Below are 24,898 nucleotides of genomic sequence, written 5' to 3'. Positions count from 1 at the left end.
TTCCCAGCAGTTGGAAGCACCAGGAAATGGAGGCGGCCGCAGGTGATCCTGATGCAGCTGTTCCTGGGACTACACCACCAGAGTTCTCTACTTTTCCGGGTTTGCTGTCAAAATGATCCCTTTGCCCAACAAACCACCTTCTTCTCTCCCTACTGGCACCTTGCAGGCTCACAAACTTTCTGAAGAACCCCTGCTCTGCAAGTTGTGAACAATAATGTGCCGGCACCCATCTATGCCACGTATCCCTCCATTCCAAGAACAGGTGCTCAGTAAGCAAACATGGGGATGATGGCCCGGGAAGGACAAGGAACTTGTACTGTTGCTTTCTAGACTTGGTGACTGGATGAATGTTTTTCTGATATGACATCATAAGATTCGCAAACAACTGATTCTAACCACTGTTTTCCTTGATATCACACCTAAAAGTAACATAACAACCCTAACAGTATCATAGTTATCCTTAATATTACATATATTATGATACTCACAAGTATATATTTTATGGATTATATAATATATATGCATACTATATTATACAATATTATAGTTTGTATATATATAGTGATTTTTAAAATACCTACAGTATCATCAGCTCAGCATTTGCTTACCTTTAAGAAAATAACTAAAATAAATTTTATAAGATTAAATATTCTACACTTCATTTTTTATGTAGGCACATATGTTTGTATATAAATGTGTATATGTGCACATATGTTCATATATATGTACACATCTACATACACACATGCATGTGGATTCTGTATGTGGCTCCCTCTCCAAAAATTTCTCCTACCCACAGTGCAATTTTGACATCCTTTGAATCCTAACGAGAACATTTAATTGGGCTTTGATCTAAATCCACAGATGAAAATCCAAGGCCTTAAAAGGCACAAAATCTATTACTTTGAATTAATTACATGTTGTTAATCGATCAAACTAATTTACCTTACATAACAAAATGTGCTTTCTATATTTCTTTTTAAAAACTATTTTAAACGGAGTTTCGGGGGCGGGGGAAACAAAGCTATTGGGCTATTCTTTGCTATCTTCCCCGGTATCTTTGCTGGATCAGAAGTTGGAACACTGGGAACATACACAGCACCTGTATGGGATGTGGGCACTGCAGGCAACGACTTGCCCGAGACACCACAGCACTGGCACCCTTCCATATTTCTTTTTGAAGGAAAATTGTGTCTTAAACTTCTAGGCATTTGGGGGTAACTTGAAAATAGAGAAAATTTTAAGACAGAACAAAAATCACTGTAATTTACCATACAGAACATTTGTTTTATTAATTTAACCTCACTTGCTCTAAGCTAATTTGCTCAATTTCATTTTGAATCTGTCTACATCTCTCAATCTCTATTCTCCCTACCTACTCAACTGAGCTTTTGCTACATCCTCCAACTGGTCTACTAGATTCTGGTTTGCTCTTCAGGCTATTATTTACACACTTACCCAAACCATGTCACTGACTGTCTCAAAGACACAGAGGGGAATACAGAATAAAGATCAAAAAGCCTGTCTCCCATTGTAGGGTTACTTTGATGCTCAAGGGAGGAAAAAGCTTGAGGAGGTGGCTAGGAACCACCGTGATTCTCGAAGAGTTGGGCCTCAGGTAGATCTGCATCCCTACAGAATTTTCATTTGGGGAGTGCAGTTGTGGCACAGCGCATAAAGAAGTTGTCTCTGACATTGGCATCCTATATGGGCACCAATTCAAGTCGCGACGGTTCTGTTTCTGACTCAGCTCCCTACTAATGGCATAATCAAAACTTTGGAATGAGAAATGAAGCAAATTCATTGTACAAACACACATAAATTGTCAATCTGGTGTTATAACAAATTTAATCATTCAGGTTTCATGCCAAACAGTGAGTAAACAGTAGAAGTGAATCTGTTCCAAGCTAGAGAAATATATTTAGTCTACCTGTAAGCTAAAATTTGCATTTTCCCCATTGTTTGGCATACAACAAACGTGATGATTCCATGCTGCTTCAATATTTATGATCTACAACTGATATCACCATTGACTCGCAGTTGTCTCAATGTTATTTTGGTTTTCCAGAACAGATGAGATGTTGGATAGGTAAAGTGTATTTTGAGAAGGGAAGGGGTGTTTGTCACTTTGATGTCCTGCCCAGAATGTAGCGGAAATGTTCCCTCAAAAGCTGTTTTTGTTCATTCTGGACAACTCATCATATGTTTTCACTCTAAAGACATTTTTTTCCTGAGGTTTGATCAGCTTACCTGCTTGTTTCAAAATGCTATTCTTTGGTATCCCCAGTGGGAAGAAAAAGAGTAGTCAGGGAAAAACAGCAGCAACGTCATGAAGATTTATTTGCTTTTGTGTTTATGAAGGAATTAATAGCAAATATATAGATATCCACATGAGAGTAATTTTTAGAACAAATTAAGAAATGGTTTTAGTGGGTTACTAGAGAAACTGCAACAGAGAGTGGAACTACCTCCACTTCTAGTTCACAATTACTAAAGGGCAGAAGGAGTTATTCGAATTCAGAAAGAAAAACTTCTCGAAGGAGGATAAATTGAGAGTCAGTGCTCCTGGCCAGCCTGAGCAAACCACTGGCCAGCCCAGAGAATTTCTAGAGGATGAATACTTTTCATGAAGAGGATTATCATTTGGCAACTTCTGGTATGAAATGACCGATGGTGCAAGGGGTCAGTCCTATAGAATAGAGATTTCTGTAGGTGGGGGATAAGGAAGAAATTTTACAGCAGCAAAATCCCACACTCAGATACACACACTGCACACAGTAGGGAAGGACTCAGTCTACATTAGAAAATGTTTGCTGACTATCAGAGGAAAACAAAGGAAGCATTCTTCAAGATACAAGAACCGGGAAAGACTGCTTAGAAACGTTACCAAAAGCACAGACAGTCAAGGCCAAAATAAACAAATGGGACTACATTAAACTAAAAAGCTCTGTACAGCAAAGTGAAGAAGCAACCAACAGAATGGGAGAAAACCTTTGTACACTACAAAACTGATAGATGACTAATGTCCAAGATTTACAAAGAGCTTCAGGAGCTCAGTGACAGCAAAACAAACAGTCCTGTGAAGAAATGGGCAAAGGAAATGAACATTTTTCAAAACAACAAATTCAAATGGCTAATAGACATTTGAAAAAAAAATGGGCCAGCTCCCTAGCAGTCAGGTAAACACAAATAAAAGCCACATTGAGGTTCTACCTAACTCCGGTGAGACTGGCCTACATTCAGAATTCTACTAACAAATTTGTTGCTGAGGATGTGGGAAGAGAAAGGCATCCTCCTTCTCTTTTGTGGGGAGTGAAGGATAGTACAATCACTACGGAGGCATAGGAGAGTGCTAAGTAAACTGAAAATTGGTCTGCTGTGTGCCCCAAGTATCCTATTGCTTGGAATATATCCAAAGAGAATCAGTGTGTATGTGAGAAAGGGCTCAGCAATCCTACATTTACAGCAGCACAGTCTACAAGAGCAAAGACATGGGAACAACCAGACTCCATAAAATGCGTGGATGAAGAAACCATGGTAAATCTACTCCATGGAATACTACTCACTACTCAGCCACTAAAAAGAATGAAATTCTACCATTTGCAACCAAATGGTCCCAGCTAGAGTCCATTATGCTCAGTAAAATAAGTCAATCCCAAAAGTACAAATATCATATTCTCACTGATATAAGGCAACCTTCATGTAAAACACAATATCAATAGCCCTTTAAATACTATTTTTGCTATATCACATGGAGTTTAACATTTTTTGTTTTTTTCATTTCTTCACAAAAAGTGTTTTTTTTTTCTTACTAATTTCTTCACTGATCATAGGTCAAAAAGTATCATTATTTTCCTCAAGAAGCTTTTTTTGTTTGTTTGTTTGTTTCTCCAGCAACACATTGGTCATTTAGTACCATGTTATTTAACATCATGCTGTAAATCTACTATTTCTCTTCTTGTTGTTATTTTTGTTTTATGGATTTTCATTTAAGGGGATAGTATAGTAACTATGTAAAGAGACTATCATATCCAGATGTGAATAGACAATGCAGTATGCATCTCCACTTACAAATCAAAGATGGACTCCCAATGCACCTGCAAAATATGTCATGACAATAGGATGCTGGACTCTGCCATTGTCCATGCCTACAACGTCAGGATGTACTTAAATGGCAGAATGTTGGACGTATGGTTTATGAGGGACTATACTATTATAATAATATTGAAGAAATCAATGGGGTAGGGAAGGGGCTTGTGAAAGGGGCAGGGGAAACCCCAAATCCTATAGAACTGTATCATAAAATGATGAAGTAGATGATTAAAAAAAAAAAGAATTGCAAACATTTGGTCTTGGGAGATAGGGGGCAGAGCTATTGAGTCCAGTGGTTCCCAAAGCAGGCATTGACACACATATATTCAGTAAGTTCCCAGATCTCTGCTTATCTCTAAAGGGCCTGTTGGCTTAAATGAGAAGCCACTCTGGAAGCAGCATCAAGTTGAAAAATGACCCAGTGGGTCATTACTGCCCCACACAAGATAGAGACTTTCCCAGGATCTTTCCCATAGACGGTTATGTAGGTGAAGTTTCAGATGAGACCCTTTGCCCAGATATTTCATTTCCCTGTTTTACTGCCAGTTCTGCCAAATACATATCATTAATCCTAAGTTCCCCTGCATTTATGGTAAACTGGATAAATGGCTCTTTTCTACCTCGGAACAGGGCTTCCAGTTTGACGAATGTTAATGCTTTCACTTGTGAACATGATTGTCTCAGAAACTACATTTTTCCCTCTGAAGAATACAAATGTGCTTGGATATATAATTTTGCATTTAAAATTTTCATTCTATATTATTGATATTATCACAAGTAATACAAATTTTTCCACTTAAGTCATAAAAAAATGACCAATAAATTTAAGAGTGACCCATACAACATAGCATTAATCTAATCTAATGACTGTAGTGAAATATTTATAAATTTTAAGGCATGAATCAATAGCTGTCTGTTTTCCACTTTAAATTAAAATTTTATACTGCTTTAGTAGAGTATGTTATGACTAAAATTATATGGTATAACTTTTAAGAAATCTCAGATAACCAGGGCCTCAAAGATTTTAGTTATATAAAACAAACAACAATGTGTATATTTTAACTGACCTAGTCATTAAGTTAAAAAGTTTTTTTTTTAATGAAAGAACTCTAATTAGATGCAACACATCCCTTTTCTGTGTAAAGATTTTGTGGCTGAGGTTTCTCAAACAAACCCCCCCCCCAAAAATAAAAGGAAACAAAAACAAATATAAAAACACTCAGATGAAGAACCAGGATATAGCACAGGATGTCTGGGTAATTAATCATTCCGTGCTTCACCCCAAACTGCATTACCCATTGAACGTCTCTGCTTAATAGGTTATGATATCGTACATTTCTCACTGTCTGCTACTGCATGAAATATTCAAAGAACTCTCTGTATAACAAAAGAGCTGTTAGGAAAAACTTGCTGTTTGGATGATGAATATTGCTATCAAGATATAAAAATTATATTTCATATCTGCTTCTAAAAGTGTAAGTAATACATTCTTCAGAATTAATATAAAACTATCTTTTCAAGCAAATACCCATATTGAAGCACAGCTTTTACAGCAAGAAGATGTAATAGCTATTACAAACAGGAAAATCATTTCTACAAATATCACCAAATCTATGGCATCATTGTTCCGACAAGGAAACAGTGTTTTTAGGGTAATCCTTACCCACGATTTTGCTTTCTAAGGTATCAGCTACGACTGGCCAATCATAGTCCAAAATAATTCACTGAAAAGTTCTGGAAATAACTCATAAGTTTTAAACTGCAGAGATTTCTAAATACCATCTCACGCCATTCTGCTTTGTCCTGCCTAGGATGTGAATCATCCCTTTTCCCAGTGCAACCATGGAGTTCCTGCTACCCAGACATTGGTCACATGGTAGCATCTTGGTTACCGTATTGACTTATGTAGTGTCACTGTGCTGTGTTCAAGGCATTCTTACATATCTGTGGTAAGAATAAGAATAGCAATGCTGGAGATGCAGGTGTACTATAGTAAAGTATGACAGCATTTTCTTTGAGTGAAGAGTGCCAATGCTCAACTCAATAAGAAAAAAAAATCATATGCTGAGCTTGCTAAATTCTGTGGGAAGAATAAAAGTTCTAGCTGTAAAACTGTAAAGAAATAGCATTTTTGCTGCTCTATGTCTAAAATGGATTTAGTGTGTAATGAACTGCTTAAGATGGAAAAGACTAAGTTATGGGATTTGGGTACTATTATGATTCCAAGCATCCACTGGCAGTCTCAGAATGTTTCCTGTGCAGATAAGAGGATACAGTGTGTTTGCTTATATGTGTATGTGTGTACACATAAATGCATACCTAGAAAGATAAGGCAAAACTTTAATTTTTCTCATATTCTCTGGGAATAAATCTACACCACTGTTCATTTCAGAAATTAGGCTTGCATGTATGTTGACACTGGAGTTGAGAGAACCTTGAGGAGTGTGGATTCAGGGAGAAATGCTTTGAGTCTTACTCTCTGTCTTGATCATCTTCTATCAGTGTAATCTTTCCCTGTGCTGGAACAACCCCACAATGCAACCGACGTCTGTACACTACAGGAACAAGGATATTAAGGCATTTACATGGAAACTGTCAGAGAAGCACATAATGCTAAAGACAGCCCAAAGCATCTAACAAAGACCTTGGCATTATTTTTGATGTATTTACACAAAAATCTATCTGAAGAAATACAAAGTCTATAGCATATTTATTTTAAAAAGTGAAATTTATCTATGCTGAGAATCTTTGAGTAAAAGTAGTGCCTTATTTACTATATATTTATTTATTTATTACTATATATTTACTTATTTCTCTGTAGTGGTTTCACCCTGTATTGGCTATTCACTCATACTGACAGTTTCAATCATCTCTAAGAAATATCAGACTGTTAAATGCACATAATCACCACAATATAATGTCACAAAGTGTCTTAAAAGAAAAATTTTTGAAGAATAATATCTTAGAAGTTTAAGGGATTAGAACTTTGCCAATTGGTTCATTTCAAAGAAAAAGTTCATTATTTTCTCTTATGAAACTGTTAAAATTAAATCCCATTGTATGAAATTTTCTAACAATTTACATTAGAATTTAGAGAATTTATATCATTTTTGCAGCATACTGAGAGAAGAAAATACTGAACCTTTTATAATGAAGAAAATGTCATGATCATGGACATTTGAAGCTAGTTTCACTTAAAATTGTATAAAATTCAAATAATCAAGAATTAGACATTCTGTTTCAGTATCAAATATGTTCTAGTGCTATATAAATCATTTGTTAAACTATAATTCATATGTGTCAAAATTGGCATTCTCCATTAAACCCAGTTCTCTTTTATTAAAGATGCTTTAATTTACTGTAACAAGAATTGTTCTATATATCATAATTCTACCATTGAACTTAGTTTACTGTCCAGTTTACCTTTTTGTAAAATCCAGTGTATTACTTACTCTGTGACGTTTGAGTGTCTATGAATTTCTTTATCAAGGCATCTGTAGTTTGGGTATATAAACTGAGAGCGTATTTCAGAGATTGAAGATCTGGGCTTTTCTCCAAGAAATTCTTTTTCAGGCCATTTCCTCCTGCATGAAAATATTGCTAAAAAGAAAAAAAAATCATTTAATCAAAGGCAGTTAGAAAGAATTACTTGGAGGAGTGATTGTGTTACGCAAGTAATGAAACTCCAAAGATATAATGCAATATAACCTTTGCCAGGCAGGTACAAGGAAACAGTGGCACCTTTGGTTAACTACGACATCATCGTCATGTCTCTGAAATGCTAGTCTATGTCATGAATGCTGAATCTTGAAAGATCAAGATTTTTCTTACATTCAAAAATCTTGTGAAACAAATGGAATAATAAAGACACTAAAACAGAGTTCTTGCATGATGACGGATTTAGGTAGTGATTGCCTTTTGTTTCTAGAGTGTAAAGAAAAAGGCTCAGGTTGTCATATGCATAGGTGAAGATAGTCCCAGCTACATATTTTGCAGACTCTACCCTGAGATTTTAGGACAGATACTTTCTGATTTCCCTTAGCTACCCTCTAATCACCACATGATACAGATATGGATCAACCTGGCGAAGCAGAGTGTTCTGGGAAGTCCAATGCCCTTGTGTCTGATCACTGAGTTCAACCTTTGCTATCTTCATCCAACAAACTCAGGGCATTCCAATAAATATTAGAGTCAGAATATATTTATTGACAGTTATCATGGTCACTGACAGATATTGGTATTTTTAATGCTGCAGGTGTGATGTCACAGGCGTCTCTTAGAAAAACAAAAGGTCTAAAATAAGTTATAGAACTAAGGATGTTTTATTACAACCATTTTTACCTAAAGATATTACATTTATAATAACCTATTAAGGTTAGATAAATGGCTCAACTACCCTGCACCCATCCCAAACACAACCTTTTTGTTATTTCCTGTACCAACAATGTGGACAAAACACCCCCTGGTAACTCTGAGTCACTGATTCATAACTTTAACAGAATGAATATCCTGAAGAAACTCAACAAACGATTCTGAAACAACTGTTTACATGGTTACTTATCATTTCTTTATTCAATCTTTAAGAATGCCTTAGGTGGAAGACTCATACTTTTCATTTCTCACCTATTCATGGGGGACATGCAGAGGTCTATTATGGATATTTGAAAACTTCAGAGTAAACTTTCAAAGAGCATAATGTAGTGAAGGTTTGGAACACAGTTCAGAGAATGTACAAAAAGGGAATATAATCTGAACAAAGATGATTACAATTGCAGCTACCCTTCTCAAGGCAAAAATCCTGTAATCGGGTAAAATATCATTCATGGATTTTAGCTGACTACACAGTGAAAACACAAATTATTGCAATGTCTGTGCAGAGTTAGGAAGAGGAGCCATAGCAAAATGGGAAAATGGAGGTAGGCATTGTGGCATGGCAGTTAAGCTGCTTGTGGGATGCCCAGACCTCATACTGGAATTCCTGGGTTTGAGTCCCTTTTCTGTTTTTGACCTAGCCTCTTGCTAATTCACCTTCCGAGAGATAGCAAATGATAGATATCGCAAGTAGTTGGGTCCCTACCACCCACGTGTGAGACCCATGTGTGAGACCCATGTGGAGTTCCTAGGTCTTTAGTTTCAGCCTGTGCTGGCCCCTGCTATTGGGGGCACTTGAACAGTAAACCAGGGAGGAGGCTAACTCCATCTCAGTACCTTCCAATTACATAAGAATAAATGAATAAATAAACATTTTAAAATAAAATGGAAAATCTTTTTAAGACCTTTAAGAAAACAATATATAACCTTTAAAAAAGAGTGAAGAATAGGGTTACAAAGTAAGCCTAGAAGGTAGGAACTCAGGAAGATACAGTATTCTCTCTGTCAATGCTTCTCATGAAATCTCAGCTTCAATAGGTCTCAGCATCAGTATCAAAAGATGACGATGACTAGGAGAGTAGAAGAGGAAGAGGGGTGGAAGAGAAGGTAGGGGTGGAGACGGAACAGAAGACAGAGGTGGAGATAGAGAAAGTGGACGAAGAGAGGGAGGAGAAAGAAGGAGAGGAGGAGTAACAGCAGGAGGAGGAGAGAGCAGACGGAGCAGGGGAGGAGGAAGAATCGAAAAGTGGAGAGCCCCACAACCCATTTTGGGAAAATAGGGTAAAAGTATGAATGAATATTTTCTTTGCTGTAACCTGCTGGATTGTATTTATTTGTCATTGCCTTTGAACTGTTTAGAAACTCTATAAATGTAGTGGGTTGTGTTTTTTTTTTTGGTCTATAATAACACAAATTAATTGTTTTTCATGGAAATAACTGAATGTTGCTCCATGGACAGGGATATCTTGCCTCTAAGTGCATGCTTATTTCAGCTCTGCTTATTGTTTAGACAAGTGTTGTGGAGTCTGGAATTCTTTGAGCCAGTTCCAACATCTCACGCGGTCCCTCTTAATGAGTGAGCTAAACAATATTCTGGTAGATTTTATAGCTCTACAGTTACCACAATGACCTGTTCTTTTAAACAATGTTCTTTACCTGTCTATATAGAGCATCATTTACATAGAGGATGACAGTTTTCACTTTCTAATCTGTGAGATCTCAGGCCATATGGTCTCCTGGACAGCTTCAGCACAGTGCCTGCCATCCCATCATACCAAATATTTATCAAGCCGGCACCCTGAGCCAGACCTTGTGTTAGATGCCAAAGGTATACAGCAAAAGAGGGATTGTGATTTCTTCCAAAGATATTTTACTCCAGTGAGAAATGTAACCCAAGTGGAAACATTTACTACAGGTATAAGAAAAATGCATTGAAAATGCAGATCATGGAGCGGATAAAGCTGTTAGGGAAGGAGTAAAGGCTTTGAAAGAGGACTATTGACATTGAGAAGCCAGTTTCAGATGACAAAATCTGATTCAGAAATGATCTTGGCAGTTTCATTTGGAGGGTCAACATCTGCAGGATGAGATGGCAAAGAGAAAAGAAACCCTGCTTTGGTGACAAATATTCATGTTTGTTTACTGACAAGTAGACAGGATGGCATGTTAATATCCCTGTTTTTTAGAGACATAGTTTTATTTTTATCTTAGGTTCATCACATTTTAATACATTATGGGAGAGTCAAAGTGAATGAAATCTGATCATATCATAATACATATCAACAGGCCAGATAGAAGATGTAACTTTTTTCCACTACTTAGTGCATATATGGAATATTAGGTTCATTTCTAGGCCTCTTCATTTATAAAAAACATTAAAAATGGAGGCTCTCCAAAGGTGACAGAAAGTTTGTCTTGGGGTAAGCTCTTCAATGGGTAACTACAAATGACCTAGGGCACCATAAGGGTTGTTTTTTAATTGTGCGCAAGACTATCACAGGGGAAAGGAAGTAGGATAATTTTGCACTAGTTTCAAAGGAAAGGAGGATCAATATATGGCTTGAAGCAGAGAAGCATTTGTTGTTGTTGTTGTTGTTTGGTTAAAGAAACGCTTTAATAAAACTCTACTTTTCAAATAGAAATTGCTCCTCTACATTAAGTGATGGCCAGATCAGCAATTATAGAAGCCATCTCACTGTAAGCAGGGGTAGGAAAGTTTGGGGCCATATTTCTTATGAGATTCTAGAATTCTCACTTTTAAAGATTACTTATTATATAGAAAGAGGGAAAGAAAGAGAGGATGGCATCTTCCATCCTATGGGTCACTTCACAAATAGCTGCAATGACAAGCACTGGGCGAGAGCAAAGCTGGAAGTGAAGAAATTCATCTTGGTCTCCTAGAGAGAGACAGGGTCCCAAACACTTGGGTCATCCTCCACTGCTTTTCGCGGGCAATTAGCAAGGAGCTGGATTGGAAGTGGAGCCATCAGCATGTGAACCATCATCAATGTGAGATGCTGACACTTAAGGTGGTGCCTATACTTGCTATAGCACAGTGCAGGCTCTCTCTTCATCACTGAAAAAAAAATTGTTTATTTGTGAGGCAGAGTGACAGAAAGACACACAGAGAGACAGAGCAACAGTAAGAGACAGGGAGACAAGACTGGTTCACTCCCTAAAGGCCAAGACAGCTAGGGTTGCACTATACTTAAATCAGGAGCTAGACCTTTATACAGGTCTCCCACATGGGCAGCAGTAACTCAAGTACCTGAGCCATTATTCACTGTTTCACAGGCATCTTAGCAGGGAGGTAGATTGTAAGCCAAGTAGCTGGGACTTGAATTTTGATATGGGATGCAGACATACCAGGCAGGGGATACTGTGTCACCAAACCGCCTCCTTCACTTTTCAACTCCTTGCTTTTTACTTTATAATATTCTGGCAAATGTAATTGATCATCCGTCCTCCATACACTGTGATCTTTTTCTGAAGGTTATTTAGCCTCTCGGAATATTTCTTTCTTTCTTTACAGGATGCGTAGCTGATACAGCCACATTGCTTGCAGTGTCACAAAGATATAGTTAATTACTGTCTCTGAAAGAGCTTTATGAACTGTAAACTGTACTTGTAAGAAAACATGCACAATTGGTAGAATTAATTCTCAAACTGCAGGCTGGCTTTTCTCTTAAGCACAAACCCCTGTCCTGCTGGATGTTTATTTCCATGTTTCTATCATCCAAGCTAACTCTACTATGGCAGCCGGAAAATAGCGCAGCCGAGTGGCTGTTTCTGAGGGTTACCATGCTCTTGCTGGGATGAGCGATGACACCTCTGCCTGCCCAGAGGTGGGCTCCTGCTTCCTGTCGTTTGATACTCAATTGGCAAGTTTAATGACTCCCATTCCCACGGTACTCATCCTCACCTTTCATTTTCTGCTTTCCCACCTTGCTGATAGCCCTAATCATCACACAGTCAGCTAAGCTAGCACTGATCTCTGTTACAGTCTTGAACTATGTGATCTATTTCACTTATTTCTATTGGATGACTATTGCTGAAATGAGACTTTTACAATACCTAAAAAGCCACAAATCCTATATGAAACCTATGTTTAGAGAATATATTCAGGGCACAAAAGGATCTCATCTAAACATTTTCTACCTAAACCTTTTCCTATCAACTTCATTACACATCATTTGAAAGGCTCAGTTAAACCCAACCTTGCCTATGGAGTGGTCTCCTCATTAGTGCCCAAGCTCACTTGTCATCAATCCTCCCATAGTGAAATCCTTTGCCTGTGATGATCTCTAGGTCATCTGCCTCCCCAGAAAGAAACCTTCCTGACCAGTCAGTGAACTCCCATCTGTCTCTTGAATAGCACTGAATATCATTCTTCCTGATCTCTCCAGTTCATGCTAGGTGACTACCACTTTCTAAACCATACCCCTCAGTTAATACTTGTGTCACCCTCTTCTAACTCTTACACTGGTTCCTGGTAAATAAGCATTTACTTTTCAGTGTCCCTAAATCATGTTGCAATCTACACAACATTGAGAGAAAATTGAGAGAAAGAATAGTCCTGATTCTCACAGGGGGAATCCAGGAAGTTGTCAAATTTGTAAAGTTTCTGCCATGATCCTGAGATGGTGTGTTGTGCCTGGAACCAACAGGATGGAGAGCAAAACCTCCAGGGCTTGACCCATTGCTTGGGGTGAGGAAACTGCATTTCACAACTAGTTTCATTGAGATACTGAATGATTTATTGGGAAAGAAGGAATGAAACACATAGGATATAACAAAATATGTAGGGTCTTGGATTTAAAGATGGAAAGATGGCTTTCTGAAATGAATAGCCATGCCTCAGACAACAAGGTAACTAATATTTATGAAGAGTTTTCTATATGAAGAACTGATTTAATTATATCACATATGATAACACATTTAACTTATTGCTAATAGTGCCTTAAGTAGTATATTATAATTCTCATAGGACAGTAATGTGCTCTCTTGTATATTACTAGCAATCATGATCCTCTGTCAGTGATATAGTTCATGATTAGTTTCAAATATTTTTAACGTTTTATTTATTAATTTTATTGTAAGTTATGTCATATGTACAGAGAAAAGGAGAGACAGAAAGATCCTCCATCTGCTGGTTTACTCCTCAGCTGATCTGAAATCAGAAGCCAAGAACTTCTTCTGGGTCTCCTATTCAGGTATGCCAAGGTTTTGGGTCATCCTCAACTACCTCTCCAGGCCATGATCAGAGAACTGGATGGGAAGTGGAACAGTCAGGATATGAACTGGCACCCATATAGTATCCTTGTGTTTGCCAAAGGAGGGTTTAGCCATCAATCTATTGGCTAAAGAGCTCAGTTACAGTTAAATATGTTATTTGTTTTCACATTTAATTCATCTTCTTAGCTGGGTGAGCTTCATGAATGTTAAGGGAGGTAGGTGAAGAGTTTTATTATCTCTGAATGGGGATTGGTGTGAGCTATGCAGTAAGTTTCTTACCCTTTTCTCTATTTATAAAAACAAAAACAAAAACAAAAACAAAAACAAAAAAACAGAAGCTGGTGCAATGGTTCAACTTGCTAATCCTGCACATGCAAATGTTAGCATCTCTTATGGGCACCAGTTTGTGTACTGGCTGTTCTACGTGTTGTCCTGGTTGCTCCACTTCCCACCCGGCTCCCTGCTTATGGCCTGGGAAAGCAGTGAAGGATGCTCCAAATTGTTGGGACGCTGCACCCACATAGGCTTCTGGCTTCAGGTCGGCAGATCTGACCGCTGCGTCATTAGAGGAGTAAAACAGCAGATGAAAAATCCTTCTGTCTCTCCTTCTTTGTGTAATTATGCCTTTCCAATAAAAATACATAAATCTTTTTAAAAAGAATATTTTCTGTTTCTTGTATTCCTTATGAAACTATATAAAATAAAGTCCTACAGAACTCACTGTGATTTGAGAGGGAAAAAATAATACTGCTTAATAAAAAGATCAGGATAAATATTGCCTGTGTGCTCAGCAAACCTTTCTTTTCATAATCCCAACAAGGCTATAACTTAGCGCAACTTCAGATTTATAATGTATTGTTGATCTTCCCAGTCTATTTTTACAGATTGAGAGGAACAGCTTAATGTTTCTTCACGTAATTGCAAACAGAATTTCATTTTTGGCTACAAGTACTATTTTGGTAGCAATTTTCTGTCATCACTTTTTTTTTTTCAACATCTGTATCCTGCCTTTGGCAAATCCATGCAGATAATTCATTTTTGTGAACTGAGGCATAATCTTCATCCTCTTGAACCACTAAAGTTTTTGTTTTGAAATATTACATGATATTCAAGAATTCTTTTCTACGACAGCTGGAGCCTTTTTTTGGGGGAGGGGGGAATATGCTTTTCCCTCTCATGAAACCATTCGTTATTTCCCTTTAGCTAACCTGGTAAGTTTGGGTTCTTTAGCTGAGTGCTGAAGCATCCTCTCCCTGGTGTCAGCCTGATGGTGCTCTCTCATTCCCTCTCATCTCTACACAGTCACGATCCACCCCTGCATCTTCGTCTATTTGGAATTCTCTGGCTGACCGACACCTTCTATCCGGTCACTCAAGCTTTTTTTTTCTTCTATACCTACAATGTTCCCTGCCCTTTGTTTTCCCTTTTTCCTTTAAATCCTAGAATGTTCCTTTTCAGAAAACCTCCCAAGAAACTTGCCTCAAACATTCAAGAAAGACTTATCACTCTCTGCCCACCCAGCACTCCGCCCCCACTTCATCTTCTTGATGGTAGATGCTTTGCTTCCGCCTCAAAAGCAACAGCTCTCATTCGCAGGCTCCTCTGTGCAGCCTGCTTTCTGCATCAGGTGAGACCTCAGACAACGATTTCTGAATTGTGGTACTCCAGTGAGGCAGGTTATTTTTTTTTTTTTCCTAATTAGCAGTTGAATTTTCATCAATGCAAAAAACAATATAGTTACAAAAAAGAAGACACAGAGAATCGGTCACTAAAATTGTTTCACAGATTAGAGGCAGTAAAGATAAAGTAGGCTTTCAGCAAGAATCTAAGAAGCAACAAGTTGAAGTTCAAGGCCATATTTTTGCTATTTGAGCACAAGAAATGGTGCAAACATTTGGTAAGAAATTAGTAACAATTCCAGAGTCATGGATGAGTTTATATTTTGCCCAAATTCTCTCTTTTATAAGAAATGTAGCACTTCTAGAGGGTCTTGATCTCACCTCACCCACTATTTTCAGAGAAATCTCGGAATTATCACTGTATGCTGTTCTGGTTTACATACACAGTGAAGGTTCTGCAGAATTTCAGAAGGTAGGGAAACATCAAACCAGACAGGGTTTTCCTTTCATAGTTTAAACCTCATCATGAAACAATCTCTCAAATCATGCTCAAGTTAAAGCTGCTTGGAAAAGTTTTCTCTTAGAAAGAAATCCTCATTTCAGGAAATCCTATGGCAATCCTGAATCTTCTTGAGATACATGGTCAGTACACAAAAGCAAAACCAGCACACCACCAGCCGGGATCTGTCAATCGGTTGTTTTTCATATATTCTTTAGGCCATAGGTTCTCTACGTTATAGCTGCCCCCTTACCACTTTAACTTTGAAATACTCTTGATTGTCTGACATGGCTGGTGAATGGAATGTATCAAGCTCAACCACCCCCCACAGCAGATCGTCATAATTTCTGTTACTTTTGCTATTCTTTAAACTCCTGATTTGTAGTTTAAACTACATGGCATGAATGACTATTTCATCTCAATGAAAGTTTCAGTATTTAAGAGAATAAATATGTTTATCAATGCTTACATGGAAATGCAAATGTCTTAAACTCATTTATAAATAATTACAAAGTCATCTACATTATTGAAAGATGGGATTATAATGTAGAAAGAAATACTCTCTCCGGAGACACATGATCTATTCTGGCCTGCTACATGTCACTTACACTTTGTAACCCTTTAGTGAAATTGTGCTAAGGTGGAAGCCCAGACACTGACTTTGGAGTCTGTACATTGACTTTGGAGTCTGTAGCCTTTTTGCATTTCTGCCAATTACTAGTAGCAATGTGTCCTGGGACAACAACTTATCTCCTCTAATGACCAATATTCCCAAGTATGTAATGTGGTCATTTTGTACCCATCTAACACCCAGCATATTCACAAGGATCAGGTGAGATGATAGACATATGAAATAACATTGAAGAGTGCCACACACAATGTCAGTTTATTTTCTTCAAACCATGGCTTCCTTATCCTTCCTTTCTCAGTTCCACCTTCTCCAGTTAAATGGAACGAAAGAAGAATTAAGGCACATCTCTTTGGCAGTCACTGGCAGTTAGCCTGAGTAACATCTGCTACTTTAGTCTAAGAACATCTTTCCCAGTGGGGCATTACTGCCATTACTGAGCTCTTTTTGCTGGGCTCCAGACACTCACTGAATCTCTAGTTCTTGGAATTACATGTGTTTTAAGTAGTGTTAATTCTCCTCTGTAACTTCTCTGTAGTCAACATTAATCATATTTAGAACATGATAGCTTAGTCACTTGGGGCAAATCTCAGAGACAAATGAGATCAAGGGAGCCTCAGTTTTGGCAAACTGATTATTAGGAGGCATTGGAAAGTAGTTATCAGGTGATAACTTGGCAGATCCTACAAACTCCAACAGCAGGCCTGAAAGAAAAACTGGCATCAGAAAAGTTAGGGAATAGGACAAATGAAAACTTGACTCCTGGCTCAGGAGAACTGGAGTCATATTTTAGTAGTGGAAGAATGAGATGATGACACACATCTGTATAGTACACGTTGGATTCCAGATGGGAACTCTTTCCCCAGAGGATAAGCCAGCTATCTCCTAGGTGACACACTTTGGATGTGGATATCAGCAATCCATTTGGAGATCAAGACTGTGCCAGAGTTTGGGGAGAACTAGACATGTAGGCAGTCGTCCCATGACACATCCAAGAATAATTAGCGAAATGTTGGGGCTAGGAATGAGAAGCAAGCCCCCGATACTGCGAAGGATGCCATTCTGTATTTCCAAAGCACACATTTCTTTGTACTAGTACTTACTTATGCACAACTGTTAATCTTTCCATGACCTTAAAGATTAGCCATTTATTCTTCAATTAAAAAAAAACTTTATAAAAAAATGGTTTTGATATTTTTACTGAGCTTGTTTCTCATGTCTTCCTGTTTTTATTTTCCTTGAAATTATTTAGCAAAAATTTCCACCTGCTGAGACAATACTCATGCTATATTCTTAAGGCACTCTCTTTTGGCAATATCACTGTGTAAATCCATGATTTTCTGGTGCCACTAGGCACCACAAAAGTCTCACAAAGTTCATTTCACAGTTTTCAACACTCACGCACTAAGAGGTGAATTCATATTGAGCATGAAAATATACAACAGGAGGCACTTGCTAACCATTGTGTGTAGGTCTACAATTTTTACTCAGATAAGGCTCCGATTTAACAAACACCATTTCATGTCTGTTGTATCCAGTGGCACAGTTGTGTGCTCTAAGGTAGCTCATGATAGATTCTAGTCCTTTGCTAAATTGTCCATGCATCCTGAGTAACAGATGCTTTTCACAGTGAAGAGTAGAAATACCTGACAGAGTTTCAATTCAAAAAATAAATTCATTTTCCAACTATTTTTTTAAAAATCCTACATACATAAATGTAATACTAAGCTACATCTTGGAACTGCATATGGTAAGTCTATATCACAATATCTTTTAGTCAACAGCTATGAAAAAAATGATATACATAGTATAATATCTAGTAGTTGTCATCAAAAAATATTGTATTTACTAAAAAGAAAATGTTCAGACTTCAAAAATAACACCAAAACTGTATAAAAAAGAATATCCTATTAACCCAAATTCCTCTTGAGGCATTGGTTTTTCTTTGAAAATTTTTTACATGTAACACAGGTTTCATAGGCATCATTTAAGGTAAAGGGACAAAGGAAGCAAGTCTAGAAATGGTGTGACAGAGATGTAGTGAGGAGGTGATGTTCTAGGGTCCTTTCTATTCAACTAGCCATAGTATTCCTGGATGACAGGGCTCTACAAATACGCACCAGGAGTATGTAACTCCTGGGGATCAGGAGAACTACACAGTCAGGTGGTATAGCCATACCTTGATGGTGGCCAGGACCACCTCCATTATCGCACATTGCCTTGGCGTTAGACCCTTGGCATCCTCCCGAATCATGTGCTCCTGGAAAACAGGTTAACAAGTACTTAGAAGATAATCAATTCAAAATTGTCAAGAACGATACATATGAATGGTTTTAGTGATTCATAATGATTGTAAAATTTGCTGTAATTGACATCTTTTTATTTGATGACTGCATTCCTGCTGAACTATGGTGTTCTTGCTGTTGAAATGTTTATTTAGTATAACATTAAACCTTTGACTAGGATGTAAATTAAAACAATACTAAAAGTAGCTATTTCAGTTTTAAACAATTGTTTTTGAACAAAATCTACATAGTCCCCATGAGCATGGAATCCCAACTTGAAACATATTCCACATCCACAGGCATTTTCAGTGATTATTTGTTTAAAAATTTGTTTTATTTTTTTTTATTGGAAAATCAGATATATAGAGAGGAGGAGAGACAGAAAGGAATATCTTCCACCCATTGATTCACTCCCCAAGTGACCACAATGGCCAGTGCTGCACTGGTCTGAAGCCAGAAGCCCAGAGCTTCTTCTGGGTCTACCATGCGGGTGTAGGAACCCAAGGCTTTGGGCCTTCATTGACTGCTTTCCCAGGCCACAAGCAGGGAGCTAGATGAGAAGCAGGGCTGCCAGGATTAGAACCGGCATCCATATGGGATCCTGTTGCGTTCAAGGCGAGGACTTGTGGTGCTAGGTCACCATGCCAGGTCCTCAGTGATTATTCTGTCACACAGTTAATAAATATTAATTTCACCAATAGGAGAAATGCAACACAGTACTTTGATAGAGTTATGGTTTTATTTTTCACATTCAAGTTACTGCTACAAACAAGCAAACAACAACAACCAAAAAAAAAAAAAAAAACCCACAGAGAAAGAGAGAAAGGAAGAAATCTGGAAAATATGTTCCTCAGCTTCTTCACCTTTTTTCTTTGACATGTGGTTTGTTAGCCATTCAATATAGGGTTTAAATCTCCTGTTTGGGACACCTGATTCCCACATTGGAATACCAGCTCCACTCTCCATTCCAGCTTCCTGTTACTTCACCCTCTGGGAGTGGGGCCCAGGAGAGTAACTAAGGACTCACGTGGTTAGTCCCTGGTTCTCATATGGGGGACCCAGATTGAGATCCTGGCTCCTGATTGCAGTCTTGTTCAGTACCCAGTGCTGCAAGCCTTTGAGAAATCAATCAGCAGATGGGAGGGCTCTCTTATTCTATTTCCTTTCTCTCTCTCTCTCCTTTCAAAATATAAAACAAAATAATATAACAATAACACTCCCACTTTTAAAATTTTTCTTGGATTCCCTTAGTGTTTATTCATTACTGTGAAAAGCTATGAAGAATGAACTGCTTTGGCTAATAGAAATAAAATACCTGAATATGATTTTAAAAACTATACTACAACTGATTCTAAAATTAGATTCATTAATTTACAATGAAGTTTTCCTCATTATTTGCCATGTCTGTCACTAGTCATCATAGAAACCTTAGTTAAGAAAATGATGGTAGCAAAAATCAACAGGCTGATAATCTTCTCCCTGCAAGCACAAGCAGGCCATATGGCACCAGCTCTTGTCCCAACTATTCCACTTCCCATCCAGCTCCCTGCTTGTGGCCTGGGAGATGAGTGGAGGATGGCACCAGCACTTAGGATTTTATCCTCACTTGGGAGACCCATAAGAAGCTCTTGGCTTCAGCCTGTTGAGGCACCATGGATGTCCCAAAGAATTTAAAATTCCTTTTTTACCACTATCCTGTTCAACAACATATGTGGAGCTTTTATTATGGTCTAGTACTTACCCAGGCGATTGAGAGTCCTGCTCAATACAATGAAAATTTGTTTTTCTGGAGCTTACATGCAAACTTAGGCAGGTACCTTCATGTAAATCAGAGGAAAGGTCCCATGTGGGCAGACAGAACTCTAAGGATGCAGGGTTTAATTATTGGGTCAGTGTGTTTTCATCAGCAATAAAAGAGCTTCTCTTCTATGACAGTACAGCATACTGCAGCATGGCTCCAAAATGCATTGTTATTTTCTTCCTGAGCTCCATATTTCTATTTAATACACACACAATATTATCAACCCAATTGTTTATCATTGTTGTATTTCATCTTTAATTTTTGTTTAGTACATAACATAGATCATCTCTGCCTCTTACTCATTCCTTCAATTTTTCAGTGCCTACCGTGGAAAATGTAACCTGCTAGGCAGTTAATACATTTTTTTTAGTTATTTAACTGTGCTTCCTTCAACACTTCCAAATTTGCAGCATACTTGAATAGAATAATCATCATAGGATATTGTTGAAAATATCTTTTAATCTTTCATGGAAACGTGTTATACATTTATGCATCTTACTGCATCATTATTTGATGTAGAAAATCCAATTTAACATGTATATTCACTTAGCATTTTAAAAATAAGATTATAAAATAGCCATTGAAACTCAAACCATGAGGGGAAATTGTTACTGATTATGGGAGCAAATGATGTGGGATAAATAATTCTAAATATGCTAAACAAATCTGTCTGGATTCTTCATTATTACTCAGTTTTACAATGTGGTCTCATACTTAAAGAAAGTACTAATACACGTTGGTGCTACAGAAAAACATAATTCTTTCTAGAAATAACTTTCTACAATTTAACAGCAGTTCCTTCAAATAAAGATATATTAAATATATGTGTATATTGTGTATATTATATGTGTATATTTAATATATCTTTTACTTATATAAATTAATGTTTATTTATTTATTTGAAAACCAGAGTTACAAAGTGAAAGAGAGGGAGATAGGGGAGGGAGAAGGAGTGGGGGAAAGAGAAGGGAAGGAGAGTGAGACAAAGAGGGAGAGAGAGGGGGAGAGGAGGGAGAGAGGAAGGGAAGACGGAGGGAAGGAGGAAGGGAGAGAGAGCCTGAGAGAGTATGAATCTTCTAGTCATCAGTTCTGGCCACTTTTTGTTAACTCCCCAAATGGCTGAACTGGGTCAAGGCAAAAACCAGAAACATGGAACTTCATTTAGGTCTCCCATGTGAGTTACAGGGGCCCAAGTACTTGGGCCATCTTCTGTTCTTTTCTCAGGCATATTAGCAGAAAGCTAGATCAGAATTGGAGTGGCCAGGGCTTGAATTACCATTAGTGGATGGTAGTATTATAGCTGTTGGCTTAACTCACTGTGCTAGCTCCCAGAGAAGGGATTTCTGGAAGAGGCTTGGCCAAGACTTGGTTGAAATGACATAATGTGTGTTTTCATAATTGTTTTTGATGGCGTATCAATAAACCATGAAGACTTATACATATTTTAGCAGCATCAAATAAATCTGATCCTAATGAATAGGAAGAAGTTGGATGTGCATAATAAACACATAAAGTACCAGAGGGACATAATATTAAAAATGTTAAATTATTAAATACCTGTTTAATGAAATACTTGTTTAATGAATTCATATTAAATCATGGTAAAATGCAAAACAAACAAATAGAAAAACCAAATAGCTTCCCACATTGCTCTAATTTTCTTGGTTTTGGGTTAAAATAGTTATCTGTTAAGATATTTCTAAACAGTAGTTTTGATACTATCCATCACTATTATTATTTCAAACAATTCTTTTTCAACAGAGCAAATCTTTTCTCAAACTAATATACAAAAATGTAAAGACAAGCCAGCACTGTTGCAAAGTAGATTACTGTGGTGCTGGCATGCTATTTAGGCACTGGTTTGAGTTCCAGCTACTCCAGTTCCGACATAGCTTCCTGCTAATGTGCCTAGGAAAGCAGAGGAGAATGGTTTCAGCATTTGGGTTCCTGAACCCATATGAGAGATCCAGATTAAATTCTTGTCTCCCCGCTTTGGGCTGGCCCAGCCCTGGCAGTTGCAGCCATTTGGGGAGTGAACCAGTGGATGGCAGACATTTCTCTCTATCTCTCCTTCTCCACATGACTCTAATTAAAATAAAGATTTATTTATTTTTATTGAAAAGTCAAATGATATTTACACAGAGAAAGATCCTTCATCTTCTGTTCACTCCCCAAATTGTTACAATAGCTGGAGTTTAGCCAATCTGAAGACAGGAACCAGAAGCCAGAAGCTTCTTGTGGATCTCCCACGCCAGTTCTGGGACCCAAGACTTGAGCTATCTTCGACTGCCCTCCCACAACACTCTCAGGGAACTGGATGGGAAGTGGAGCATCTGGGAAATGAATTAGCAATATGGGGTACCCAAATGAAGTACCCATACGGGGTCCTGGTGCTTACAAGGGAAGGATTTAGCCATTGAGTAATCATGTTAGACCCTATAACAACTCTACATTTCAAATAAACTCTACCTGCCAAGAAAATGAAATAAATATGTTTTTTTTTTAAAGTAAAGACAAAATACTTAATATACAAAAGGAACTAATATGTTGGTAAAACACAAGAAAATAGCTTTGTAAAATGTGAAGTTCTTCAAAGTAGCTAGAGCTTAAATTTTTGCCAGAAGAATGTAAAGGATTTATTGATCTGTAGCCCAAACAATATTAATTGGATGAGCTAATAATTAAAAACTAGAAAGAATCAAGTGTCTGTTATAAAAAAGAATGATTAAGAACTGTTTTCCAAAGATCTTCTGATAGCAATATTCTATTTTTAATCATCCAAATTATTTCAGTGTTAATGCAATAACCCTGACAAGACATTTATTTATTGCTGGCTTCTAGGTGATAATTAACAGACAATTCACTGACATGGAAAAATCTTGGGTTCACAAAGGATGAGAATGTGTTTCGCTCCACTTTGGACTCCTAGCATGATTGTATCCTCTGGGGAACCAGTGTCCATACCATTCATCTTATAAGATTTTGGCAGAACTGACAGGACCCAATGCTCTGAAGTTTTCATAATTGTCTTTGATAGTATAACAATAAACCATAAAGATGTGTGCATATTTTAGTTATGGCAAATAAATCTGATCCTAATGCATAGTAACAAGTTGAACATGCATAACATACACATATTATGAAGTATCAGTGAGAAGTAATTTTGAAAATGTCAAATTATTGAGCACTTGTGAGTAAAATCAGTTGGTACATATCACTTCCCTGGTCTGGTGATTAGCTTAGGGGTGGTGACAGAACTTCCTCAACCAAAGATGAGTCAGTGAAGTTCAAAAGATACAGGGGTAGAGGCAACCCTCTTACAATCAGGAAAAAGGTCTGTTGTGGCAATACACCAAACAAGGAAAAGCAGACATTACTATCTTTAGTGCTGCGCTGGGTCTTTTCATAGTGCTTGGATCTCTCATTAAGCAGTAAGGAAAACCAGAGTTAAGCCTGAACCGCAAAGTATCCTGTGCTAATCAATTTCCTCTTGGCTAGTGTCAGTTTGGTTTTCTATAGCTTGAAACTGGCACCATTTCAGCTGAAATGGCATTTAACTAAAGAAACACGAACCTAAGGAGACGAAGTGTGTTTCATATCACAGAGATCCAAGATCCAAAGGGATATTAGTTCTATCTACTTTCTCCTTTCCTTCTGCAACACTAAACACCTGTAAGAAATACTTTTAGATGAGTATGTCTTCTAGATGAATCACTGAGTTTGATTCATTTTTTTCCCCCTAAGGAGGTACATAATGTAGATGATGACAGAAAAAAAAAGGCACATGCTTTACTTCAGTAAGTCATAATGCAAATCGATTCTTCTCCTGAGGTGTTAATACACACAAAACAATAGCATTGATCTCTAACTATGAGTTACCAGCTCGGGGAGAAATGAAGGCGGTTTCTTGTTTCAACATTAAGATGACAAAATCTTCAAAGTGACCAAGCAGAAATAACACATGCATTAGTCATTTTATCGCACAGCAATCCTATGAACCCAGCATTTAAAGGTTCCGTTTTGCTAATGCCATCTCTGAAAACCGGAAAAATACTTTGGCCCATGTTACAAAATCAAAGCAGTTGAAGCGTCATTTTAATCCAGGTCTTTTATGCCTGGAACCTATCCCCTAAGCTGCATTCTAGGAGGTAGAAGTGCTGTTAGAGCAGTCACGTTTCTATTCCAGAATGACAGAGATGGAAATTCCCTGCACAGCTCTGAATTTTGGCAAATTTCAAGAGATAATTAAGGGACGTGAAATTTACTTTGCTAATCCCCACTTCCAATGGCATTGAACAAGTAGGTAAATTTGGTATCTGTTTTGATAAATTTCATTGTTCTGACTTATCTAGACCAAAGTAGCTTTTT

The 24,898-nt window shown here is 37.6% G+C and overlaps 1 protein-coding gene across 2 annotated transcripts in view; it reads right to left on the bottom strand.

Annotated features, from left to right (window-relative positions):
• Positions 1-24,898, bottom strand: part of UNC13C (unc-13 homolog C) — a 500,819-nt gene that overhangs the window by 58,878 nt on the left and 417,043 nt on the right. For both annotated transcript variants that reach the window (XM_040969448.1, XM_040969449.1), the window contains 2 exons: positions 18,624-18,704; positions 7,545-7,692 (listed from right to left, as the gene is read on the bottom strand). In XM_040969448.1, the coding sequence (XP_040825382.1) occupies positions 7,545-7,692; positions 18,624-18,704 (229 nt within the window). The remainder of the gene's footprint in view (positions 1-7,544; positions 7,693-18,623; positions 18,705-24,898) is intronic.

The sequence above is a fragment of the Ochotona curzoniae genome, unplaced genomic scaffold (genome assembly GCF_017591425.1).
Source record: "Ochotona curzoniae isolate NIBS_2020 unplaced genomic scaffold, NIBS_Ocur_1.0 scaffold_4701, whole genome shotgun sequence".
In the NCBI taxonomy this organism is placed as follows: Eukaryota; Metazoa; Chordata; class Mammalia; order Lagomorpha; family Ochotonidae; genus Ochotona; species Ochotona curzoniae.
Note: the sequence above shows the minus strand (reverse complement) of the source record. Positions and strands in the feature narration are given on the sequence as shown.